The sequence below is a fragment of the Cebus imitator genome, unplaced genomic scaffold (genome assembly GCF_001604975.1).
Source record: "Cebus imitator isolate Cc_AM_T3 unplaced genomic scaffold, Cebus_imitator-1.0 Scaffold53, whole genome shotgun sequence".
NCBI lineage: Eukaryota > Metazoa > Chordata > Mammalia > Primates > Cebidae > Cebus > Cebus imitator.
Window position 1 is genome coordinate 3,673,737 of NW_016107368.1, and position 20,690 is coordinate 3,694,426.

Consider the following 20,690-nt stretch of genomic DNA (forward strand, 5'->3'; position numbering starts at 1 on the left):
ATGTTGACCAGGATGGTCTCGATCTCTTGACCTCATGATCCACCCGCCTCGGCCTCCCAAAGTGCTGGGATTACAGGCGTGAGCCACCGCGCCCGGCCTATAGTCTGTGTTTTAAGTTGTCCTAATTGTCCCTCAGATGTCACTTGTAGTGACCTTAACAACCTCTTGATCCCCAAAGATCAAGAAGTCTCATCAGCTTTGGGACCAGCTGACTTACCTTTCAGTAAAGGAGATCTCGGACCACCTGATGGGGTGCAAGTAAAAGAGCCCCTTCCTCTCCCCCATTCCCCCTCACCATTCAAAGGAGACAGCTCCGTATGCTCGGGTTTTATTGCCGAATCATGATTGAGAAAAAGGATTTGGAGTTGAAAGGGCCTTAAGCTGCTCGCCCAGGAGTGTTTTGTTTTTGTTCAGTGGCAAAGCCACACAGCAGTTTTCAGATCCCATTGATGTGCCACATTGCGCTTCAGCACACTCCCGGTTGGGACAGTGGCCTGCGTGTGGGTGCTGGTGGCATCACTGAGCCTTGGGTCAGGTTGCCAAATCCTACTGTTGTTCCAGGGTAGAAAAAGCCGTGTATGGTTTTAGTTGTAGTTCTAGCGCCTAAAGTGAAGTCGTGGCCAGACCGGCAGCACAGGAGTGTTATTTGCCGCCTTCCCATGCCTGGGCTTCCTGGGGAGGGCTCTGCTGTAAATGCACATTTACATGCACCATTGTTGGGGGCCAGCAAAAATGAAACCCTTCTTAACTGCCTTGGATGGAGGTAAAGTTCTTTCTTTTTTCTTTTTAGTGTGAAGAGAATGTAAATATCCTTATGTGGGCTATTCCATTATTTGTAAACACTAAACATTTCTTTCATTTCCTCTCTCTCCAGAGCATTTGTTAACCTGAAGCGGGAAGGCCTTGAGGTTATGCTAGCAGAATCATGCCCATTTGGTAAAATGACAGAAGGCAGTTACAGAAAGGCTATTTAGCAGAAAGTACAGTATAACTGAAAATGTGGTTGTAGAGTGTTTAGACCTATTTTTGTGGCTTACTGTTAGGGTGACGGGCTTAGCCCTGGTGCATGTGGTTCTTGCTAGCTATGTGAATTTTACGGTGAGGTCAAAGGCTGACAGAATCTTGATGTCTGATTTTACCAGGCATGTTGAAAACCCCAGGCCTCATCTTGGTTCTTGAGAGCTTACTCTTCCTGCCCAGGAGAAATGCTAGGACCTGGGTAGAAAATGCTGGAATAACATTGCTTAATTCTCCCAAGAAATTTTCTAAACTGAAAGAGGAAGTGATGTAATACTTCTCAACACTTGTACTAATCAATTCTTTTTACCCAAAGATGATGAATTTCATCCTGTTTTAATGTCAGGATTTCCACTTTATGACTTTCTTCTTGGTCCTCCTGTTTAGCATTTTGAATTACATGAGGGTGTTTGAATATTTACATTTCAAAAGCAGGGGCTGCAAAGAATTCAGGTGGTTCTAATTAGAGATAGGCAGTACCCCACAGAGCTCTTGGTTTAATTTTTCTCTTGTGAGGTGTTAAGTGTCTAACCATAAAGTAGCACCAGACGTGGGCGGCCAGACCGACCACAATGCCCTGTGCAGGTTTGGAGAGCGGCTGGTCTGTGGATCTGCCCTGGGTAGAGAGAGGCAACAGCGTCCTTTTGAGACATGAGGATTGCTTTTGCTTTCCTAGGAATTTGTGAACATTCTCTTACATCTTCTTTCGGTAGTTCCTTTCCTCCTCCCAGATCCCTACTTTTTAAGTAGTGCCCAAGCCCTGTCTAAAGAGATCAGCCACTTCCACGCTCAGAAGAAACACCACCACGCCCATGGGGAGACGGGGCAGCCCTGTACTCGTTTAGGTCACCAAGTACGAGAAATGGCTCCCTGTCATTGGACAATGCTAACAGGGAGGTTTGGGGACTGGAGCCTGTCTGTTTTAGGACGCCAGGTGTGTAACCCGTTTCTCAAGAAATGAGTCTTGGAGTTACGGCCACAGAGCTCTCAGCCTATCGAAGCCCTGCCGGAGTCCCAAGAACCACCTTAAAGGATGCCGGGTGTTGTACTGTGGGGAGGAAGACTCCAGAGCCGGCCGCTCTCAGCCTGGCAGCTTTCTAATGAGCCCTTGCCCGGGGTGTTGAGGATGCACCTGGGAGAATCCTAGGCCCAAGGGCTCTGTGGATGTGCCCCCCTCCTCCATCTGAACTACCCGCCTACCGCTGATGCAAAAACCAGCCCTCGGTGTGTGTGTCACCCCACACCTGCACTCACTGAGGTGGGAAAGCACTTTCTGCGTCCTGGGTGTAAGCAGAACAAGTGGAAAGTGCCAGAAGAACTGTAGTGAGAAACAGAAGCCCTTGACCCCCGCCTCCCTGGTTTCTCCCTGACTGTAGGGTTCCAGCCCCACTTTCCCCTTTCCTAAAGCACAGAAATGGTGCTGATGGCCAACTCCCCCACTTCAGTATTTCTGAGATACTAAAGGAATTTAAATCTTTTGCATGATCATCTGTGTTCCTTGATCACCAAGGCCCGGAAGCTGAGTAGCTCCTTGTCAGGCAGACTATAGTTTTGGAAACAAGGGTCCTGCTTCTCACACACCGCAGAGCTCCTTGCAATGTCACATGGCACCCAATCCTCTCTCATTTTCCCTTTCGTCAGCCGTGAGAGCCGGTTTTATTGAGCAGAACCCAGCAGCAAGTGCCTGCTCTCCCCACCGTCCTTCCAGGCACAGGAGCTGCTGCAGGCTGAGCCGTCTCCAGCCTCTGACCCCTGCCCGCCCTCCCTGCTGTCTGGTGCAGCCTTTATTCACATTGAAGGAAAATTGTCTTTTGTGCTCCCAGTCCCCTGCAGAGCAAAAAGACTTGTCGGATTCGGGAGAGGAGCCTCGGGGGGAGGCTGAGGCCCCCCACCATGGCACGGGTCACCCCGAGTCAGCTGGCGAGCATGCCCTAGAACCTCCTGCCCCTGCTGGTGCCTCAGCCAGCACTCCTCCGCCTCCCGCTCCTGAAGCCCAGCTTCCTCCTTTTCCGCGAGAACTGGCAGGGGTAAGTCCACACCTACCTGGCACTCCTATTGCCCAAGGAGACGCCAACCCAGACCGGCCCCCTTCCCCTTGGGTCCCTCAGATCCTGGCCCTAGCTCATTGTACTAGGCTGATGGTATCTTAAAAGATGACAAGGAGGCTGGTCGTAGCGGCTTACGCTTGTAATCCCAGTGCTTTGGGAGGCCGAGACGCGTGGATCACCTGAGGTCAGGAGTTTGAGACCAACCTGGCCAACATGGTGAAAACCCCGTCTCTACTAAAAACACAAAAATTAGCTGGGCGTGGTGGCGCATGCCTGTAATCCCAGCTACTCGGGAGGCTGAGGCAGGAGAATCACCTGAACCCAGGAGGCGGAGGTTGTGGTGAGCTGAGATCATGCCACTGTACTCCAGCCTTGGTGACAGAGTGAGGCTCCATCTCAAAAAAAAAATGAGAAGGATTTCTTCCAACTCTCTTTAATGTGTGCTCCTGAAAAGTCAGGGAAGATCAAGTCCCTTTTTAGCCTTTTCTAAATTGGGGGAATGTATACCCACAGCAAGAGGTGAATCCTGTTTCCCAAAAAAGACATGAGGGGTCAGGAGGAATTCAGTCATGTGAAGCAGAACCTTCCAAACCTGATCTGACCCCTTCACCCTCCTTCCATTTTTCTTTCTTGTTTCCCTGAATGCGGGCATTGAAGTTTAGCATCTTAGAAACACAAGAAGCTAAGGCTTCTTTTGATATCTAGGAAGAGGCGCTCTCCAGCACAGATTGCTCTGCAAGACTGATTGTGTTTGGACTGTGGTTAAGGCGGTGAACTGATTGTCTTCAATCAAAGCAGGAAGAAGAAAAGACTCTTCCTTTGAACCCAGAAGGAATCCCCTGAGCCCTTTATCTTTGTATTAAGAAGCCTTTTGAAGATTATAGGTGGAGAAGACTGTGAACTCTCAAGAACAAGAAATGTCTTGGGTTTTTGAAGTTTGATAAATTGGGAAAGGTAAACATTATCCTACATTCAGGATTGAAAACTCCATCCTCTAGGTAACTCATGACAGAAGACCCCTATTCTCAGGACAGGGAAAAAGGACTCTTAACAAGAAAAGAAGGGACCCAGCTCTACCTGCCTGAGCACCAGGCAGCCTTCCAGCCTGGCACAGTCCCAAACCTTACCCCAGACCTCAGTGATTCCTTCTAGAACACACCAGTCTCCCCGTTTTTAAGGAAACCATTAACATTCAGCTACAGCCACCAAACCCCAGGACACTCAAGGAACACTGTTCGGCCACGGGTGGGTTGGAGTCTTGTGTTAACATTTTGGAAGAGTCAGTGTGTGATGGAAAAAGAAGCAACAGTCTTTACCGTTTGCCAGAGGCTATGGAGGGAATCGGCAGTAGTGGCCTTTGTGGCGCAGAAGTAGGTTTGGGGTGGCGAGACATGGGATCCATGGAAAGGAGTCCAGCCAGGAGGCACTTGTCCCACAGTGCACTGGGAGCACAGCCTCCCACGAACGCACGTGACAGCTGCCATCACGAGAATTAGGAGGTGGCTGCGCCCTTCTTTTGTTGGCAGAGCAGCTGCTGGAAACTTCTCCTGAGTCAGGTATGGTGAGTTTCTGCGCCTCTGGTCTTTGAGAGCACGGGAAATGCTACTCTAAGGTTTCCATCTTCAGCTCTCTGGGAACAGATAGTTTTTAGGGTCCACCCCAGGGGTGCCTGGGTTTGAAAAATGTAGCCCACATAGGACTCTCCAGCTGCAGAGGCAACAGGTTCTAGAATGAGAGTAGCAAACAGACAAGCGGATCACAGAACCGTTGTGGCAGCAGGTGCTCTTCCAGAGCACACAGGCTGTTCTGTGCCCTGCGTACTTCTCACAGAGCGTGTGCTGGAGTGTCTGGAGGGGCCTCACCTCGCCCAGGTGTTCATCTCTGGGGCCTGGCTGGCCAAGGTAGATCTCAGCATCCTGATTCTTAGGGACTTTGGGTCTGAGGCTCCGATCCTGAGAATTCGAGCAGTCCCCCACACTGGCAGGTGAAAGGTGAAGCTGTATGGCAGAGAGCCTTGGGATGAGCTCGTAGTCACCGTGGGAGAGCCAGGATTGGGGGCTGCGGGGATCTGTGTAAATGTTCCGATATAGCACTGGTGGCCACGCCTATTACATGCTCTTTGTAGTTTTAGCATTCGCAACTTTCAGACGCCCACTCTCAGAAGCCACTAGTGACAGCTCTGAGCCGTCCAGGGCTCCTTCCCCCAGGCTGTCTGCAGAGAATACCCTGGCTGGTTGCTGAGGGCTCCCATTAATTGGCTTTCTCTACTAATCGGGCCTTCTCAGAGCCCAGAGCAAAATAAACTTTATTTTAGGTTAGTTAGGCCATAGATCAAGTCAGATGGAACCCAACCCCAGCTGCTGCTTGGCCTGAGGTTTTCTTTGATGAACTTAGACTGTTTTCGTTTGCATCAGAAGAAATTTGGGTCTCACTGTGTATCACACTGGAGTTCAGGAAACCGCCCCCTTGTTACCCGGCAGGTCTCATCCGTCACGTCTAGTTGGCTTTATTCCGCAGTCCCTTGTGGGGAATGTAAAGCTGAGCGTTCTTGGTGATAAATAGTGGCTCGCTGAACTGTTGCTTATAAAGGGCCCTTATCATCTTTCAGTCTCGTCAGAACCCTGGCCATGGAAGACTCAGTACCAGGAAAAAGTCTCTATATATCAGACTCCCTGGCTCTCAGAAGACAGTCTGAAGAAGACGAAACCACATCCCAGTTAAGTTCTCTGTTTGATCCAGAGAAAGCAGGCAGCTCTGGGCATTCACTCTGAGCCTGCTGGAATTGTACTGGACTGAAGCTCCCTGCCAAGGCCCTGCTGAGCCTCAGACATGTTTATTAGACCCACCAGGGAGCTTAAGAAGGTTCTGGAATGAGTCCCTCTGGCCAGACAGCTTCCCCCAACCTTCCAGCCCCTGCACAGGATTTGGCCTTCAGCACCCCTCAGCATTCAGACCTGTGGAAGCCGCCTCTCACTTGGTTTTCTCAGGGCCCGCCCTTTTGACAAGAATTTCTGAGCTGGTTGTGTCAGTCAGAGAATAAAAAGCATTGAACTGGCCCACAATTTCTTTTGCATCCCAGGCATCCAGCCATGACCAGCCAGATTTTCTAACTTGTCAGACTCACTGAGACCCTGGTAGACCACATGGTTGCCATGGTTTTCTAGAGGGACTTTATCTGAGGTGGCCTTGCTTTCTGGTCTTTCTCAGGGGACCGGGTAGACAGTGCCATTCCTTCCTGTTTCCTCCTTGTTCATCTTTGTATCCATCGGGTCGGCTTCAGAAAGCGCTGTCCCCTTTCTTGGACTACCTTGGCACCCGTGTCCTCCTTGAGGCCACACCAGGCAGTCTCACAAGAGCCGCGTGTTTTGGACAGGGCAATTCTTAATAAATGTGATAACCATGATTTTCACTGTTTAATTCCTTATGCAAAGAACAAATGCTTCCTACCCCTGCATTCCCATTCCAGATGGGATGTGCCCCCTTGTCTTGTACTTAGCAACAGGGACTCACATGCCTCACAGAATTGAGCTACTTCCCGCAAGGTCCCTGTGGCTCCTGATGGGAGCTTGCTGCGCGGTCAGCAGCCACCCTGCCGGCAGAGGCGCGTGATCAGCACTCTGGCCAGCCTGCAGCCAGAGTCGGTGGAGGGCGTCTTCATCTTTTCTCATTATTATTAATCTGGGATGTTGTCATCACGGTGTTGAAATGGGTGCTGACCCAGCATTCCCGGGTGTCGTCCTGAAGTCCTGCCCCTCGCAGGCAGTGGATCTAGTTTGGGAAATGCGGAGGAGGAGGAGGAGTGGGGGGAAATGAGGCTCTCGTGTCCTGCTTCTGTCCTCGCTCCTCCCCAGTAAGCTCGAGTGCTTGGAGCTTGCTCTTTTGTTTGGTTTTTGTTTTTTTGAGTCGGAGTCTCACTCTTGCCCAGGCTGGAGTACAGTGGCGCAGTCTTGGCTCACTGCAACCTCCGCCTCCTGGGTTCAAGCGATTCTTCTGCCTCAGCCTCCTGAGTAGCTGAGATTTCAGGCATGCATGCGCCACCACGCCTGGCTAATTTTTGTATTTTTAGCAGAGACGGGGTTTTGCTATGTTGTCCAAGCTGATCTTGAACCCCTGATCTCAGGTGATTTACCTGCCTAAGCCTCCCAAAGTGCTGGGATTACAGGCGTGAGCCACCGCGCCCGGCCTGGAGCTTGCTCTTAAAATACTCCTGAGTTCTGGCTGCAGACCTCTGGGGGCTGACCCCGAGTGTGTCCCAGACATTGTTCAGGACCAACCCCTGAGGACCCCTGACTTGTTTGGGATGAGGGGTGGCCCCAGACTGCCTTGACACCAAACAGGTCCAGACTCCTGGACTGCCGAGTCTGGGAAATGGAAAATGTTTGTGGCGTTTTAATGTTTGTGAAGCTGACGTTGGCCATGTGCGGGGCTGGGTGGCTTAGAGGGGCTTCCTGCACCCCAAACCTTTGTTTGCCTTGGGGAAGACAGCATGAGCTAGCTGGACAGCAAGCTCCAACGTCTCCTGAGAGGAGAGGCCCTCCATCCCAGCAAGGTACAGTGTGGGAGGCCTGGACAAGGGCAAAGTGCAGGCGGTGCCTCAGGTGGGCAGCGGGTTAGCTTGCTTTCCTCCTCTGGCTCTTAGTGGAGAGTTGCTGGCAAGAGCTTCTCCCGGGGTTGGAATCTTCCTGTGTTGTCCTTCCCAGGCCTTGGCTTCCCAGCCTTTCCAGAACCAAGAGAAGAGATTTAGGGCACGGATTTGAGGGTCTCCTGAGGTCAGGGGTCAGGCAGCATCTGAATCTTGCCTGCCTAGGCACCTGTTCTCTGGGTCACTGAAGGGGACATCATGGGGGACACAGACTCCACCCATGCAGCAAGTCCTCAGCAAGTGCCTTCTGTGCAGGGTGTCCTGGGTGTCGGGTGGATGAACTGTGTTGTAGGAGACACCCTTTAGATCGTTTCCCTCTGTGATAGAACAAAACAGGGTAGCTCCAGAGAGGGCTCATGAGGGGCTGTGCGGATAGGGAGTAAGTGCATGCTTACCCTAGAGGTGGCGCTCACAGCATCTCAGACACGCAAGGACCTGGAGGGAGGGTGCTCACGCCATGGAGGAGCAGCACTCAGTGAGGCAGAAGCAGTCAACATGTTCAGATAACAGGAGGCCACATGGCCAGAGTCTGGCGGCCGAGGGGACTCCATGCTTGAGGAGGTCACTAAGGCAGGATGGAAGGGTGCGTTCTCTGGGGGCTAGAGCTAACGGGACTCGCTGACAGGTTGGAGGTGATGGGTGAAGGGGAGGATGAATCCAGAATACCTGGGAGCACCACAATGTTCCCAGGGCTGCTCCGGAGCCTCGAGCCTCACTCTTGACCTGGACATGCTGCTCTGGGGAGAGCATCCGTAGCATCCACGATCCCCGAGAGGCATGGTGTAGTGTGAAAAGAGCCCCCAAATATGCAAAGCAACCACGGAGAAAACTGAAGGGAGAAAGTCGCGTCAGCCCTAAGAGTTGGAGACTGCAGTACCCCACTTTGAGTAATGGATAGAACATCTAGACAAGACCAGTGAGGAAACAGGACTTGAACAGCACTACCAGCCAACCAGACCTAACAGACATGTAGGACACCCCACCCATACAGCGGGGTGCACGTCGTTCTCAAGTGCACATGGAAAGTGCTACATGGGAGACCGTTTGTTAGGTCACAGAACCCACCTCCAATGCAAAAGGATTGAAATACAGAGTAAGTGCTCCAACCACAAGGAGATAAAATTGTAAATCAAAAACGGAAACTAGGAAATTGACACGTGGAAATTAACCTAGATAACCAGTGAATCAAAGAGTTAGGCTTGGAGGCGGCGGGGGAAACATCCCATGCAGGGGTGAGGAGACACAAGGGAGCTCGGGGACCAGCGCCCCGCCATAAGGCTGGACTCAGGTCTTCTCCAGCTTCTCCATGGCCTTCAGGGGGCCTAGGATGCAGTGTCTTTTTGTCGAACGAATGCCAAGTGGGCTCCTATTGTGAGGACCAGTGACACGACTCCCAGGATCAGAATAAGCCACAGAGGAGGAGTCTAAGGGGCCTAGAGGTCATCTCACCAAGGGGTTTGTTCTCACCTGAGTAAAGGAGGGTGTCACTGGATGAGAGAGCAGGTCGTCTACAGAGGCCAAGGAGAGTGTGGCCATCTCCTGGTCCCAGAAGTCATTCAGGAAGGGACATATCACCCAGGACCAGGGAGGCCACCGTGTAAAGATTTTGGTACAGTTGAAATGCTCATTGGATTAAAAGGGGAGAGAAAAGCCTACAGCCACAGGATAGGACTTGGGTCTGGGGATGACCTGGGCCTGCTGTTAGTAACGGGTAGGAGGACCGGTGAGGCTGGGGAAGGCAGAGGTGAGGCGAGCAGTTCTGCGTCCGAGGAGACTGGGCTGTGCAGAGGCGGCTGACCTCAGACGGGAACCTGCACAGAGCATTTGGAAGCCAAAACCAGCCTGCAGGGCTCTTGGAGGGCATGAGTTATCCCAAGGGAAAGGAGGCTGTGCCAGGTGTCGTTTCTCGGAGCTGCCTGTGCTAGGAGGCTGATGTAAGGGCCGGTTGAGGGCAGTAGCTGGCCTGGGCATGGGACGCCCAGGCTGGGCTGCATGAACGAAGGCTTTGGCAACCCAGGTGGGCAGATGCTGGTTCTCTGTGTTTCTCTCACCTTTGCTTGCTGAGTATGAGGATGAGCGATAGCTGGAGCCTATACCCACCCCACTGATGTTACCCAAGAGCAGGGATGACAAGCTGGTGACAGCTCAGTACTGTCAGATGCAACCCCAGGCTCTGGCGTTTCTAGAAAGGTCACCCCCAGTCCAGATCCCTGGCCTCCTAGCTGCACCCAGGAGTCACCACACCCCTGACTCCTCATTCAAGCCTGCCCTGAGCGCTAAAGCGAGTTTGGCTTCATCAGGTGTGAGTCTTGAGCATTGTAATCATCTGCTCCCAGTGCACAGGGCACCAGGCTGAACATCTTACCTGCCCTGCCTGTCACCTCATGCCCCTGCGAGGGAGGCACTAGCATCCCCGTTTTCCAGGTGAGAAGGCTGAAGCCTGGACAAGGTACGGTTTCACCCCTAGAAAATGGCAGAGCTGGAATAAGCTGACAGTTCTTCCAGCCTTCAAGAGGCGGCAGGAGCTAAGCGACCTCTGCACCCCTCGTGCCTTTGTCCTGACTGCTGCTGTTGCTGACTCTAGGGCCAGCCTGCTTGATGGCATTTCGTTTTGGGCTCCGGTATTTTCACAGCTGCCCCAGTGACTAATAGAACTCAGTGTTGTGTTACAAGGATTTTGTGTTTCCCACACATTTTGATGATGTCATCTCGTGGGGATAGTGATAATCAGCCCTCGCTCACACAGTCCCCTGGGACCATTTCCAAAGCCTTCTTGGAAGACAGGCCTCAAGCAAGGCGCCCAGGCTTGCTTTTCTGACGCAAACCCATGTTGTCAGCTCACGCAGGAGGATAGAGTCCAGGTTAGGATTTTTCTTACCGTCGTGAGTGAGCTGTGTGACTTCAAGTAAATGTCCTACCTTCTCTGGGCTCTCACTGCCACACATTCCAGCCCCGGGCCTATAAGCTAAGATGGTGTTTACATTTTTTAAAGGATTATAAAAGCAAAAACAAAGAAGAATGTATGACAAAGACCAAATGTGGCCCACAAAGCCAGCAGTACCAACCATCTGGCCCTTTATGGGAAAATGCGCCGCCCCAACTTTAGAAGGGTCTCCCTCGGCTCCTGTGCTCTTCGGTCTTATTTATTGCAGTTTGCTTTCCCAGACCTCTCTGCAGTCTGCAAAGCAGTTTCACATGCATCATCTCCCGTAAGCTCCAGCAGCTCGTCAAGGCAGGCGGGCCTCATTTGGCTAAACTTGACCTCTAAGGAGCAGTTTTGAAAATAAGAAAAGGCTTTTCTGCTTGCTCTTGCGGGGAGTATGCCAGGAGGAGTGGCACTCACTCGTCACTGTGCCTCTGGTAGCCAAATTCTGAGATGGGACATAAATGAGGGGTTGTGTTGGGGGAGAGGGTCACCACTACTCATTTTAAATTTGGGTTTTGTTTGTTTGAGATGAGATGTGTCCTTCAGGCTGGAGTGCAGTGGCACGATCATACATAGCTCATTGCAGTCTCAGACTCCCGGGCTCAAGTGATCTTCCTGCTTCCGCCTCCTAGGGAGCTGCGGCTGCAAACATTCACTCCCATACCCAGCTGATTTTTGTGTGATTGGGTTTTTTGTAAATACAGGGTCTCGCCATGTTTCCCAGGCTGGTCTCAAACTCCTGGGCTCAAGAAATCCTTCTGCCTCAGCCTCACTGCACCAAGCCCATTTTAAGTGGTGTGGTTTTTTGTTTTGTTTTGTTTTGTTTTTGTTTTTGTTTTATTTTTAGACAGAGGTTTCACTCAGGCTGGAGTGCAGTGGCATGATCTCAGCTCACTGCAATCTCTGTCTCCTGGGCTCACGCAATTCTTGTGCCTCAGCCTGCAGCTGGGACTACAGGCGTGCACCACCACGCCCAGCTACTTTTTTTTTGTCTTTTTAGTAGAGACAGGGTTTCACCATGTTGGTCAGGTTGGTCACGAACCCACTTTAAGTCTTGGTTGCTAGTTGTTCATACTCTAAAACTGAAGGTTGTGGAATAGGGAATTCTTCAGGCCCCTCCCCCCAGCCTGTGACTTGGCGTTGTCTTTGATGGTTCTGTTCTAAACGCTTCACAAGCGGGCTTTGGTCCAAAACATCCAAGCTCTCGCTTGCTCTGGGAATAACAGCCCACCTTGAGACAGGGTTGTGCTCAGTAGAATGTTCCAGGGCAAGGAAGGGAAACCACTCTATCCAGTGTGACGAGACCGTTTTACACAGTTCCGCTGCCCTCAAGGGTGGAGAGGGTCGCTTTTCAGCTCTTGGCAGGATTAACAGGGTTTGGAGGAGGTTCAGCTCTGTTTGAGTTTGGGGGTGGCGGGCTAGTTAGCGTAACCTGTGGAGAAACAAGAAACTGATCCGGGTGCTGCGGGTGCTTTCCCAGCCGCTGAGAGGATTCGTTGGCATGCGTTTGTGAAGCCGGGCGCAGAGGTTCATTGGGGGATTTTTGAGTTTCAGGCTGAAATCCTGGCTCAGACTTAGGTGCTGGGCTCTGGGAGTTAGCTGCCCGCGGTGCATGTTGGGATATTTTTTACGGAGCCACGAGTTGCTCGGTTGCCGTGAGCCTAATGCCCTCTGACCCCGGCTGTGTGCTCCTTGTTTCAGAGGTCAGCTGGTGGCTCCAGTCCTGAAGGCGGAGAAGGTAAGGAGCTCTCTAACACCTTTGACCATCTTCGGTTGTTGTAAAAACGGAAGCAACCTGATTTTTCTCCTCCTCTTCTCATCATTTTCCGTAGATTCTGATCGAGAAGATGGAAATTACTGCCCTCCTGTCAAGCGAGAAAGAACGTCCTCTTTAACCCAGTTCCCGCCCTCACAGTCAGGTAAAATATGCAAACTTACCAAATGGTGAAGCGATTATGCTTACAAAGCCACCGTTTCCCTCAGCACCACGTGTCCTCCGCTGTGCCCTTCCTGCCTGACTCCAGTTAGAGTCGATCTGAGGCTTGGGCTCGGTCAGTGAGGTGAGAGCTTGCCAGAGTGCAGCACCAGGTGTCGCTGTCTAGAATCAGCAACACTGATGGCATGGCGAGAAGAGTGGCCTGAGGAAGACTGAAGAGATCATCCCTCTGAAATGAAGGGAAGGGGTTGACTGCTGAGGGCCCTGTTGGGGCCTCTGTTAATGACATCTCTTTCCAAGGCTGGGCACAGACTGGGGGTGTAGGGGTGGGGTATTCTCCTGACCCTTCAGCTGTGTGCCCAGCACGCAGTCCTGGGGCAGTCCAGTGCAGTCGCCCAGACATGCACATGCATGGTGCACACACACACAGTAACCAGTAAGCCAGGAGGCCCCAGCAGAGGCCCGTGTGCAATGCTGTGAACTCCCAGAAGACAGGAGCTTGCGGAGGCCTGGAAGGGTGGGCCCGGGTCAGACTGTGGAGCAGGGCAGGCTAAAGGGCTTGGAGGCCCTGGACATGAGGTCTGGTCCGAGCACAGGCATGGAGGTCGGAGTGTGGACTCACACAGGCTGGTACAGGAGAGAGGTTCAGGGGGCAGACAACGCCATCACTACTACTTAGCGGGACACTCAGAGCCCGGCCTCCTGCCATGGGGACACCCCTGAAGATCTGAGGGTAAATGCCACCACAGGCATTGTCCGGTGACCTCTGTCTTAGCTGTCTGTAGCACCAACATGGAGAGACATGAGGGTTTGGAGTTCTCCGGTTACCCAACTGAAATCCATTCCATGTAAATCATTTTACAGTCATGAACCTTCGGGATGTCAAGTTGTGTCTGCTTACTGAAGTCACGCATGTGTTAACAGAAATGCATAGCCTAGGAAGCCGGCGTTCTTCCGAAGTCACCCCTCCACACACTCGCTTTCATACCCCTTTCCGCTAGTGTTGATTTTGGACGTGGCCACGTCCTTTTGCACGGCTGCGTTAGGTTCTCCTGTGCTGTTACACTGTCATCTGCTGACCGGATGTTGCGGAACTGTTGGATGGCCTGCAGTCCAGGCTGCAGTTGACATCCTTTATTTAAGGATCTCTGCGCCCTTGGACTAGTGTTCTGTGGAATGAGGGAGCTTCACCTGCTTGTTGATTTTATTCCTTCCCCATCACTGCCCACTGCTGAACCATGCTTGCTGAACCATGCAAAAACCAGTGTGGAGAAGAGGTGTTGGGCTGTGAATGTAGGCTAGAGAGGCGAGGGGCTGCCAATCATTCTTCTCCCCTGGCCCGCCTAAATCACCTCCCTTCCAGCACGGCGGCCCCCAGGAGACACTCAGCTCTTGATCTTCAGGGTAACTGGAGGTGTGAGGGCACCAATCATTTGGACAGTGATGTCTTTGGTTCCACTCTGCATAGAGTGAGTTCTTCACCTCCGAATTCCACTTCATTTGTGGAAACCTGTTGGCCAGCCCACACCCTGGGAAGCAGTTGCCCTAGTGAAGTAAGATCTTAGGTGAGGGAGGGGAACCCCATGGGCAAGCCTCGACAGGTGAGAAGGAGTCAGGGCTCCCACGTGGCCTGGAGCATCCGGCACCTCCCTGCCTTGCCTTGCCCTACCTGCCGCCCCTGCAGCAGTGCAGGGACAAGGGGGTATCCCCAGTAGACCATAGTTGACTTGTAGTCATCAGACAGATGAAGACTGTTGGGCTGGAGACCCTCATAGTGCCGCAGAGAGTCTTGGGGTTTGCTTTTCTGGGGGAAAGACTGAATGCCCTGTTCACTTGCTGTCCCGTCTCCTCCCCTGGGACATGGGAATCCACCCCTCAGGTGGACGAGGTGATCTCTGTGGATCTACCCCACCCACTCATGCTATTTTTCCTCCTGTTCCTTCCCCCGCCTGCACCTCCTTGGGGACAGTATCAAAAAACAATGTTATTATGCCATCAAGCTTCTGCGAGCCATCTGCAGGCAATTCCGACTCAGAGCCAGGTGGGCCCCGCCCCTCTGCCTTCCCGTCGAGCCTGGGGGTTCTCCTGGGAGGAAAAGCAATTGGTGTTGGAAAATCAGATTTCACTGGGCATTTAAAGTCAGTTCTTTTTCAGCTGTTAAATTTTTCCCCCAGTTCTTCAGCTCGTAGTTTGGGGATCTCGCATGAGATGAGGCTTCAGAACCCCTTAAGTTTCTGTTTCTGCAAGCAGGGCCTGCATGCATGGAGCCTCAGTTCCTTTAAAAACAACCTGTATGGTAATGTGTTACTCATTTTTCAAAAATTTTTACAAGTAATGCATTCATGATGGGAGGGGGTGTTATTTGTTTTGTTTTTTTTTGATGGAGTTTCACTCTTTTTGCCCAGACTGGAGTGCAATGGTGTGATTCAGTTCACTGCAACCTCTGCCTCCTAGGTTCAAGGGATTCTCCTGCCTAAGCCTCCCCAGTAGCTGGGATTACAGTCGGACACCACAACACCAGGGTAATTTTGTATTTTTTAGTAGAGGTGGGGGTTTCACTTGTTGGCCAGGCTGGTCTTGAACTCCTGACCTCAGGTGATCTGCCTACCCCTGCCTCCCAAAGTGCTGGGATTACAGGCGTGAGCCACCACACCTGGCCCATAATTTTTTTTTTTTTAACGTAAATCAGAAATACAGCAAGTAAAAAGAATCCCTGCCCCTTCCCCACTCACCCTGCCATCCCAAAGGTAACACCGATGAAGTTACTGATTTTCCAGACCCCTTTTCAGTGTATTAAATTCTCACATTAATTAGTATTGCTTAGATCTAGCCAGATAAATATGTTTAATCACAGCTTTAAAACTTTAAGGAAAGCTGCTCCCCCTTCCTGAAGAATATGGAGCCTGCCTTTTTGGCCTTTACTGGAGAACCAACTCCAAGGTTTCCTGGAAGTTTCTCCCACGTGGCTGAAATTCCTCATAAAAGATTTAACAAGCGAGTTTAACAACCTGAATTCTGTAACCCAGCCTACCTTATATAAATTCATTGCTGACTTCAAAAGCTTTGTGAGATAAGTTAGCTGCTGGCGTGATGTTTGTGTCAAGGGAAGAGGCGGGCTTTTATAACTCTCAGCATTGAGTTGATGGCCCCGTTTCAAACAGTCATTTTGACTCTTAACAAACTGTTTTGAGCCACCGCCTGGTCTCACCCTGCAGAGGGGCTTGCTGTTTCAGGGTCCTCAGGAAGGGCATGATCTTGGTTATTCCTGAGGTGTCGTCAGCCGGTGGTGGTCTGGGTGGGGGGGCGGAGCCTACCGCCATGAGGCAGGTTCTGCTTAGATGATGAGTTACTAAAGCCGTGTGTCTGGACCCATTTGTGCTGTTTAGCTCTATTCAAATCTCATGATCACTTCTGTGGTTTTTGAGCGATGGCCTCCCTCCTGTCTCTCTGCCCGCAGACTCTTCCCCTCCAGCCTCAGGAGCTGGGCAGCTGTTTCACAGGCCCCAACATGGCCATGGTTTAAAGCCCCAGTGCCCTTATGCATGGGAGGCAGTCATGTTAGCCTCACATCAGTTCTGCAAAGCAAACTTCATATCCTTGCGCCTGCCGGCATTCTGTTTTTTAGCTTTAATTTTGAAAAGCTTTAACACTTACAGAAGAATTACAAAGCGTTTTTCTGTCCCTTTTATCTGGAGATCCCATTTAGCTTTCTCCAGTCAGCCCCATGAGTCCATTAGAAAAAAGGAATTGGACCTTGGTCATACCTTACATACCTCCACTTTCATCGGGAATGGGTCCTCAGGCTTCCCTTGACTTTTACAACCTCGAGGATTACAAGTCAGCTGTTTGGTAGAAGTCTCTCTGTTGGGGCCTGTGCAGTGTGTCTTGGAGGTGAGACCCAGGTGTGGCGTTTTGGATGAGAATGCACACATCGCAGAAGCGACACATAATGCTCACTTGTCCCCTCACCAGTAGGGTAGCTGTGGTCCTCTATCCGGTGCTGGCTGCTAGGTTTCGCCACTGCGCAGTTCCTTTCCCCTTTGTGCTGGATGGTTTCTGAGAGAGACTCCGGGACCTCCAGTACCTCATCGCACTCCTGCCCTCCGGTGCTTGTGCCCAGTCCTGTCTTCTGAGTGACATTTCCCGCTGACGACTGCCCCATAGGATTCTCTTCCTTTTTTTTTTTTTTTTTTTTCCCTTGAGACAGAGTCTCACTCTGTTGCCCAGGCCGGAGTGCAACGGCACAATCTCATTTCACTGCACCCTCCCCTTCCTGGGTTATCAAGCAATTCTCGTGCCTCAGCTTCCCAAGTAGCTGGGATTACAGGCGTGCACCACCTGTGGGATTTTCTGAGCACCGTCCCTTCTGTGTCGATTAGTGGTGTTCACTGGAAGGAGGAGCTTGCCCTTCTCCCCACGTTTATTTCTTGATTGATTGTGTCAGCATGGGTGGAAAAGCTCCTGTCAGCATCATTGGGTGACCATCTGTGGTTACCTGTTTTGATTTAATGTTCAGATTGTCCCAGATTCAGCCAGTGGAAGCCTTGTCAGACAGGTCCCCATTGTTCTTTTGAGCATTTCCTTTGCTTTGTCACAAGAGCCTCTGGCCCAGCTTCTTTTGTCATTGCAGCCCTGGAATCTGCATTCTCAGGGGGGCGCTGCTTTCTTCACGGAGCATGGTCTTTAGAAACTGAGGTCTGAATGTTCGACGTGCGCTGCAGTCTCACTGCCTCAGGTGTAGCCCTGCTCCCGGCCCTCCGCGGGCAGAGCTGAAGATGAGTGGCATTCACTGGAATGTCCTCCATGCATTGGGCATCCCTCCTTGCCCTCCGCATGGCTGGACTTCCTCCCCACCCTGCAGCAGCACTGTCCATGCTCGGACCCCAGCTCCAGCCAGGCCGCCATCTCAACGTCTGATGCACGTGGTTTTGTTGCGATCCCTTCTCAGGTTAAATCAGGGCTCCCTGAGGGGCAAGCAGGCTTCCTGCAGACATCAGTTGGGGCTCTCTGAGGCAGGCGAAAGCACCCTTAGAGAGGGCACCTGCCGGCTTCCCAGGAGGGCAAAGGCTGCCGGCAGGAGGGGGAACCTCCTGGAGTGATGCGTGTCCCTCAGAGACTGGTGCGGCATCCTCTCCAGGCCCACACCCTTTGGGTATGCGGCAGATGTCGGGCTCTGGCTGTGATTCAGCAACTTGTGTTGCAACCCGTGTTGCAGAAGAGAGTTTCTGGAAGGAATGAGAAAAGACCACCCTTGTTTTCATGGAGCAGGGCCTGTGACAGGGCCCTCCAGAGTTTGGCTGCCCCTGGAGCACGCTTGCCTGTCTGCAGCTCTGGAGAGGGCCAGGCTCCAGGCCCAGCACTAGTGGCAGGTCGGTGGCAGGGATTATCCAAGGCTCCAGCTTCCTCCTGGCAGTCTGGGCCAGCCCCCAGGCTCCCCTCAGCATTAGCTTGGGCTCTGCGTGGAGCAGAGCTTGGAAGGGCAGTCAAGTCTGTGGCCAAAACATCAGCGTCGAGAGCCAGCTTGAAGAGCTTGCTAAAAATTACCTGAATTGTGAATTTGACCTTTTAAAACCTATCTAAATTGCCAGTCTTCTCCCGCATAGCTCCGTGCTTTGGAAATGTAATTGATTGTTTCCCTCGGAGAAGGAGCATCTGGCAGCTCACCCCCGCATCCTGCAGGATCTGGCTCTCCTGAATTTGTTTTTTATGACCAGTCTATTACCGGAGAGGCACCAACTCTGCTAACACAGGCTGCCGGACGCCCTGGGGCTTAACTCCCTCATACAACCATTATAGTAAGAAGGGTCGCTGCAGTCCTCTTGCTGCCCAGGCACAGCGGCACATCTGGGGCACAGCAAGAGAGGACCCTTCCTTGGCCTGCTAGATCTTGATTTGATTTTGAGTCTGAAAATTTGGGTTGACAGGGCGTTTTGGGTTTTGTCATCATTTTAGTATACATTTGAATGGTTTTTAGCACATCTGCAGAGTTGTGTGACCATCACGTAATTAATTTTAGAACATTTCCATCATACCAAAAAGAAACCACATCCCCGCCAGTTGCTGCCTGCCCCAGCCCCCTCCCTGAGCCCTGGTAACCGCTCAGCTGCTTTCTGCCTAGTCTGGGCATTTCACAAAAATGGAATCAGATAGCATGTGACCTTTGGGGGTGTCTTTGCATTGTCTTTCCTTTAATTTCTTCCAACAATGTTTTTGTTTTGTTTGATACAAGGCCTTGCTCTGTCACCCAGGCTGGAGTGCAGTGGTACAGTCAAAGCTCACTGCAACCTCAAACTCCCTGGCTCAAGTGATCTTCCCACCTCAACCTCCTAAGTAGCTGGGACTACAGGCATGCACCACCACACCTGGCTAACTTTTTAATATTTTGTAGAGTTGGGGTCTTGCTCTGTTGCCCAGGGGGATCTCAAACTCTTGGGCTCAGGCAGTCCCCCTGCCTCAGCCTCCCAGAGCACTGGGATTACAGGCCTGAGCCGCTGCACCTGGTGCTAACAGTGTTTTATACTTTCAGTTGTGAAATGTATTCCCAAATATTTTATTCCTTTTGGTGCTATTGTAAATGGAATTATTTTCTTAATTTTGCTTTTGGCTTGTTCACTGCTAGTGTTAGAAACACAGTTGATTTTTGTATATTGATCTTGTGTCCTGTGGCCTGACAAGGGGTAGAGCTTAGCAGTTACGCAGGGCCACCTCCAGGAGCCATAATGCCACAGTCTCTGTGCCTTGCCCAGGAACAGACTTGCCTACCTGAGTCACAGGCCTTTTATGACAATCCTTCCTGTTGTGGATCTGCTTAGACCACTGTCCCCACTCCCCATATGGGCACAGTGGCCAAGACACAGATGAGGGTGTCCTTGTGGACGGTGGCTGAGCGAGGTCAGGCACTCCAACCATCCCGGGAGCCCCTGAGTGTTCACCTTTCCCCTCTAGCTTTGTGAATTTGTCAGGCCAGACTCTGGCCTGGGGGAGCTGGCCTCTTCCGCGGTGGCCAGGAATGCTCCCTCATTGAGACAGGGAAGCTCTGCAGGCACATCTGGAAAGGGAGGCAGGCTCACCATCTGCCACCTTTGACCTTTTCATTACAAAAAACCTGTCACACTTCCCAGACATCTGTAGTGGTGCCGAGGTTCTTCCCAGCCACAGATGTATCCTCTGACGGACAAGCCTTCTAGCAAAGGGAAGCAGGGGCTGGGCACCTGAGTTCTGTGGCTCCCTGACAATCTCAGGGCCAGGTTCAGGGTCGCTGTGCAGATCAGCTCCTGAGCCCACAGCAGATTGCAGCTGGGAGGGTGGCTGATGCCCCACCCGCCCCCATGGTCAGCAGCTGGCCCTAAGAGCAGTCATTCCTTCCACCCCTTCCTCTCCCCTCCTCCAGGCGCCTTCCAGGCCTGCTGGTCAGGCGGGACTTCTGTTGTAAATTGGAGATGTTTTCCCGGGTTCTCCAGGCCCGAGGTCACTGAAACCAAGACCATAGTCCTCTCCTGCCCTTGCCCCCTAGGTCCAGCCCCCACCCAGACAGCCTACTGTTGATATTTTATCTTGCTTTTAGAGGAAAGGAGCAGTGGCTTCCGTTTGAAGCCACCAACGCTGATCCACGGCCAGGCCCCCAGCGCAGGTAGGTCACCTACCTCCCTGAGGCAGGGGGGTAGCTTTCTGATGCTCTTCAGACCTCTGCTCAGCCACACTAGGACACTGCGGGCTCAGCCTACTTTCTAGAAAGGTCGTTTGTGACCTGACCCATAAGCCCTGGAAAGCTCCTTTAAAGAGAGGCTATCTGAGCAGGGAGGTTGGGACCCCTGACCGTGAGCCCTGTGTGCTTAAAAGAGTGGGCGCTGGCAGCACGGGAGCAGGCTAGGCTTGGGGTGCATTGGACGGGCTCCATGCCCAGCAGTAGCGCACTTGGTTCAGCCTGTCCGTGCTGAGTGTTCTGGCCCCCGCATACCACGGTGTTCACAGCTAGCAGGCCGGCTGCGTTCCAACGGTGCACTGTTAGTGAGGCTGCCGGGGATGCTGCATAGGGCAGACACGTTCCCTTGTGGTCCTTGTCCCATCTGTGTTTGGCAAAGGGACTTCCTCAGCATGGCTGTTTTTGAAAAACAGGTGCAA

At 52.1% G+C, this 20,690-nt stretch overlaps 1 protein-coding gene and 1 long non-coding RNA gene across 16 annotated transcripts in view; both read left to right on the forward strand.

Annotated features, from left to right (window-relative positions):
* RANBP3 (RAN binding protein 3) overlaps positions 1 to 20,690 on the forward strand; it is a 60,843-nt gene that overhangs the window by 23,644 nt on the left and 16,509 nt on the right. For 4 of the 15 annotated variants that reach the window (XM_017528340.2, XM_037738395.1, XM_037738396.1 and 1 more), the window contains exons 3-7: positions 2,841 to 3,044; positions 12,335 to 12,371; positions 12,466 to 12,552; positions 14,539 to 14,610; positions 20,134 to 20,199. In XM_017528340.2, coding sequence (XP_017383829.1) covers positions 2,841 to 3,044; positions 12,335 to 12,371; positions 12,466 to 12,552; positions 14,539 to 14,610; positions 20,134 to 20,199 — 466 coding nt within the window. Of the gene's footprint in view, positions 1 to 2,840; positions 3,045 to 3,863; positions 4,020 to 12,334; positions 12,372 to 12,465; positions 12,553 to 14,538; positions 14,611 to 20,133; positions 20,200 to 20,690 lie in introns of all 15 variants that reach the window. The other 11 variants (XM_017528344.2, XM_017528345.2, XM_017528347.2 and 8 more) reach the window with 4 other exon arrangements.
* On the forward strand, positions 4,026 to 6,469 carry LOC108304244. The gene is made up of 2 exons (XR_001825170.1): positions 4,026 to 4,621; positions 5,674 to 6,469. It is a non-coding gene; the product is annotated as an uncharacterized LOC108304244 (long non-coding RNA).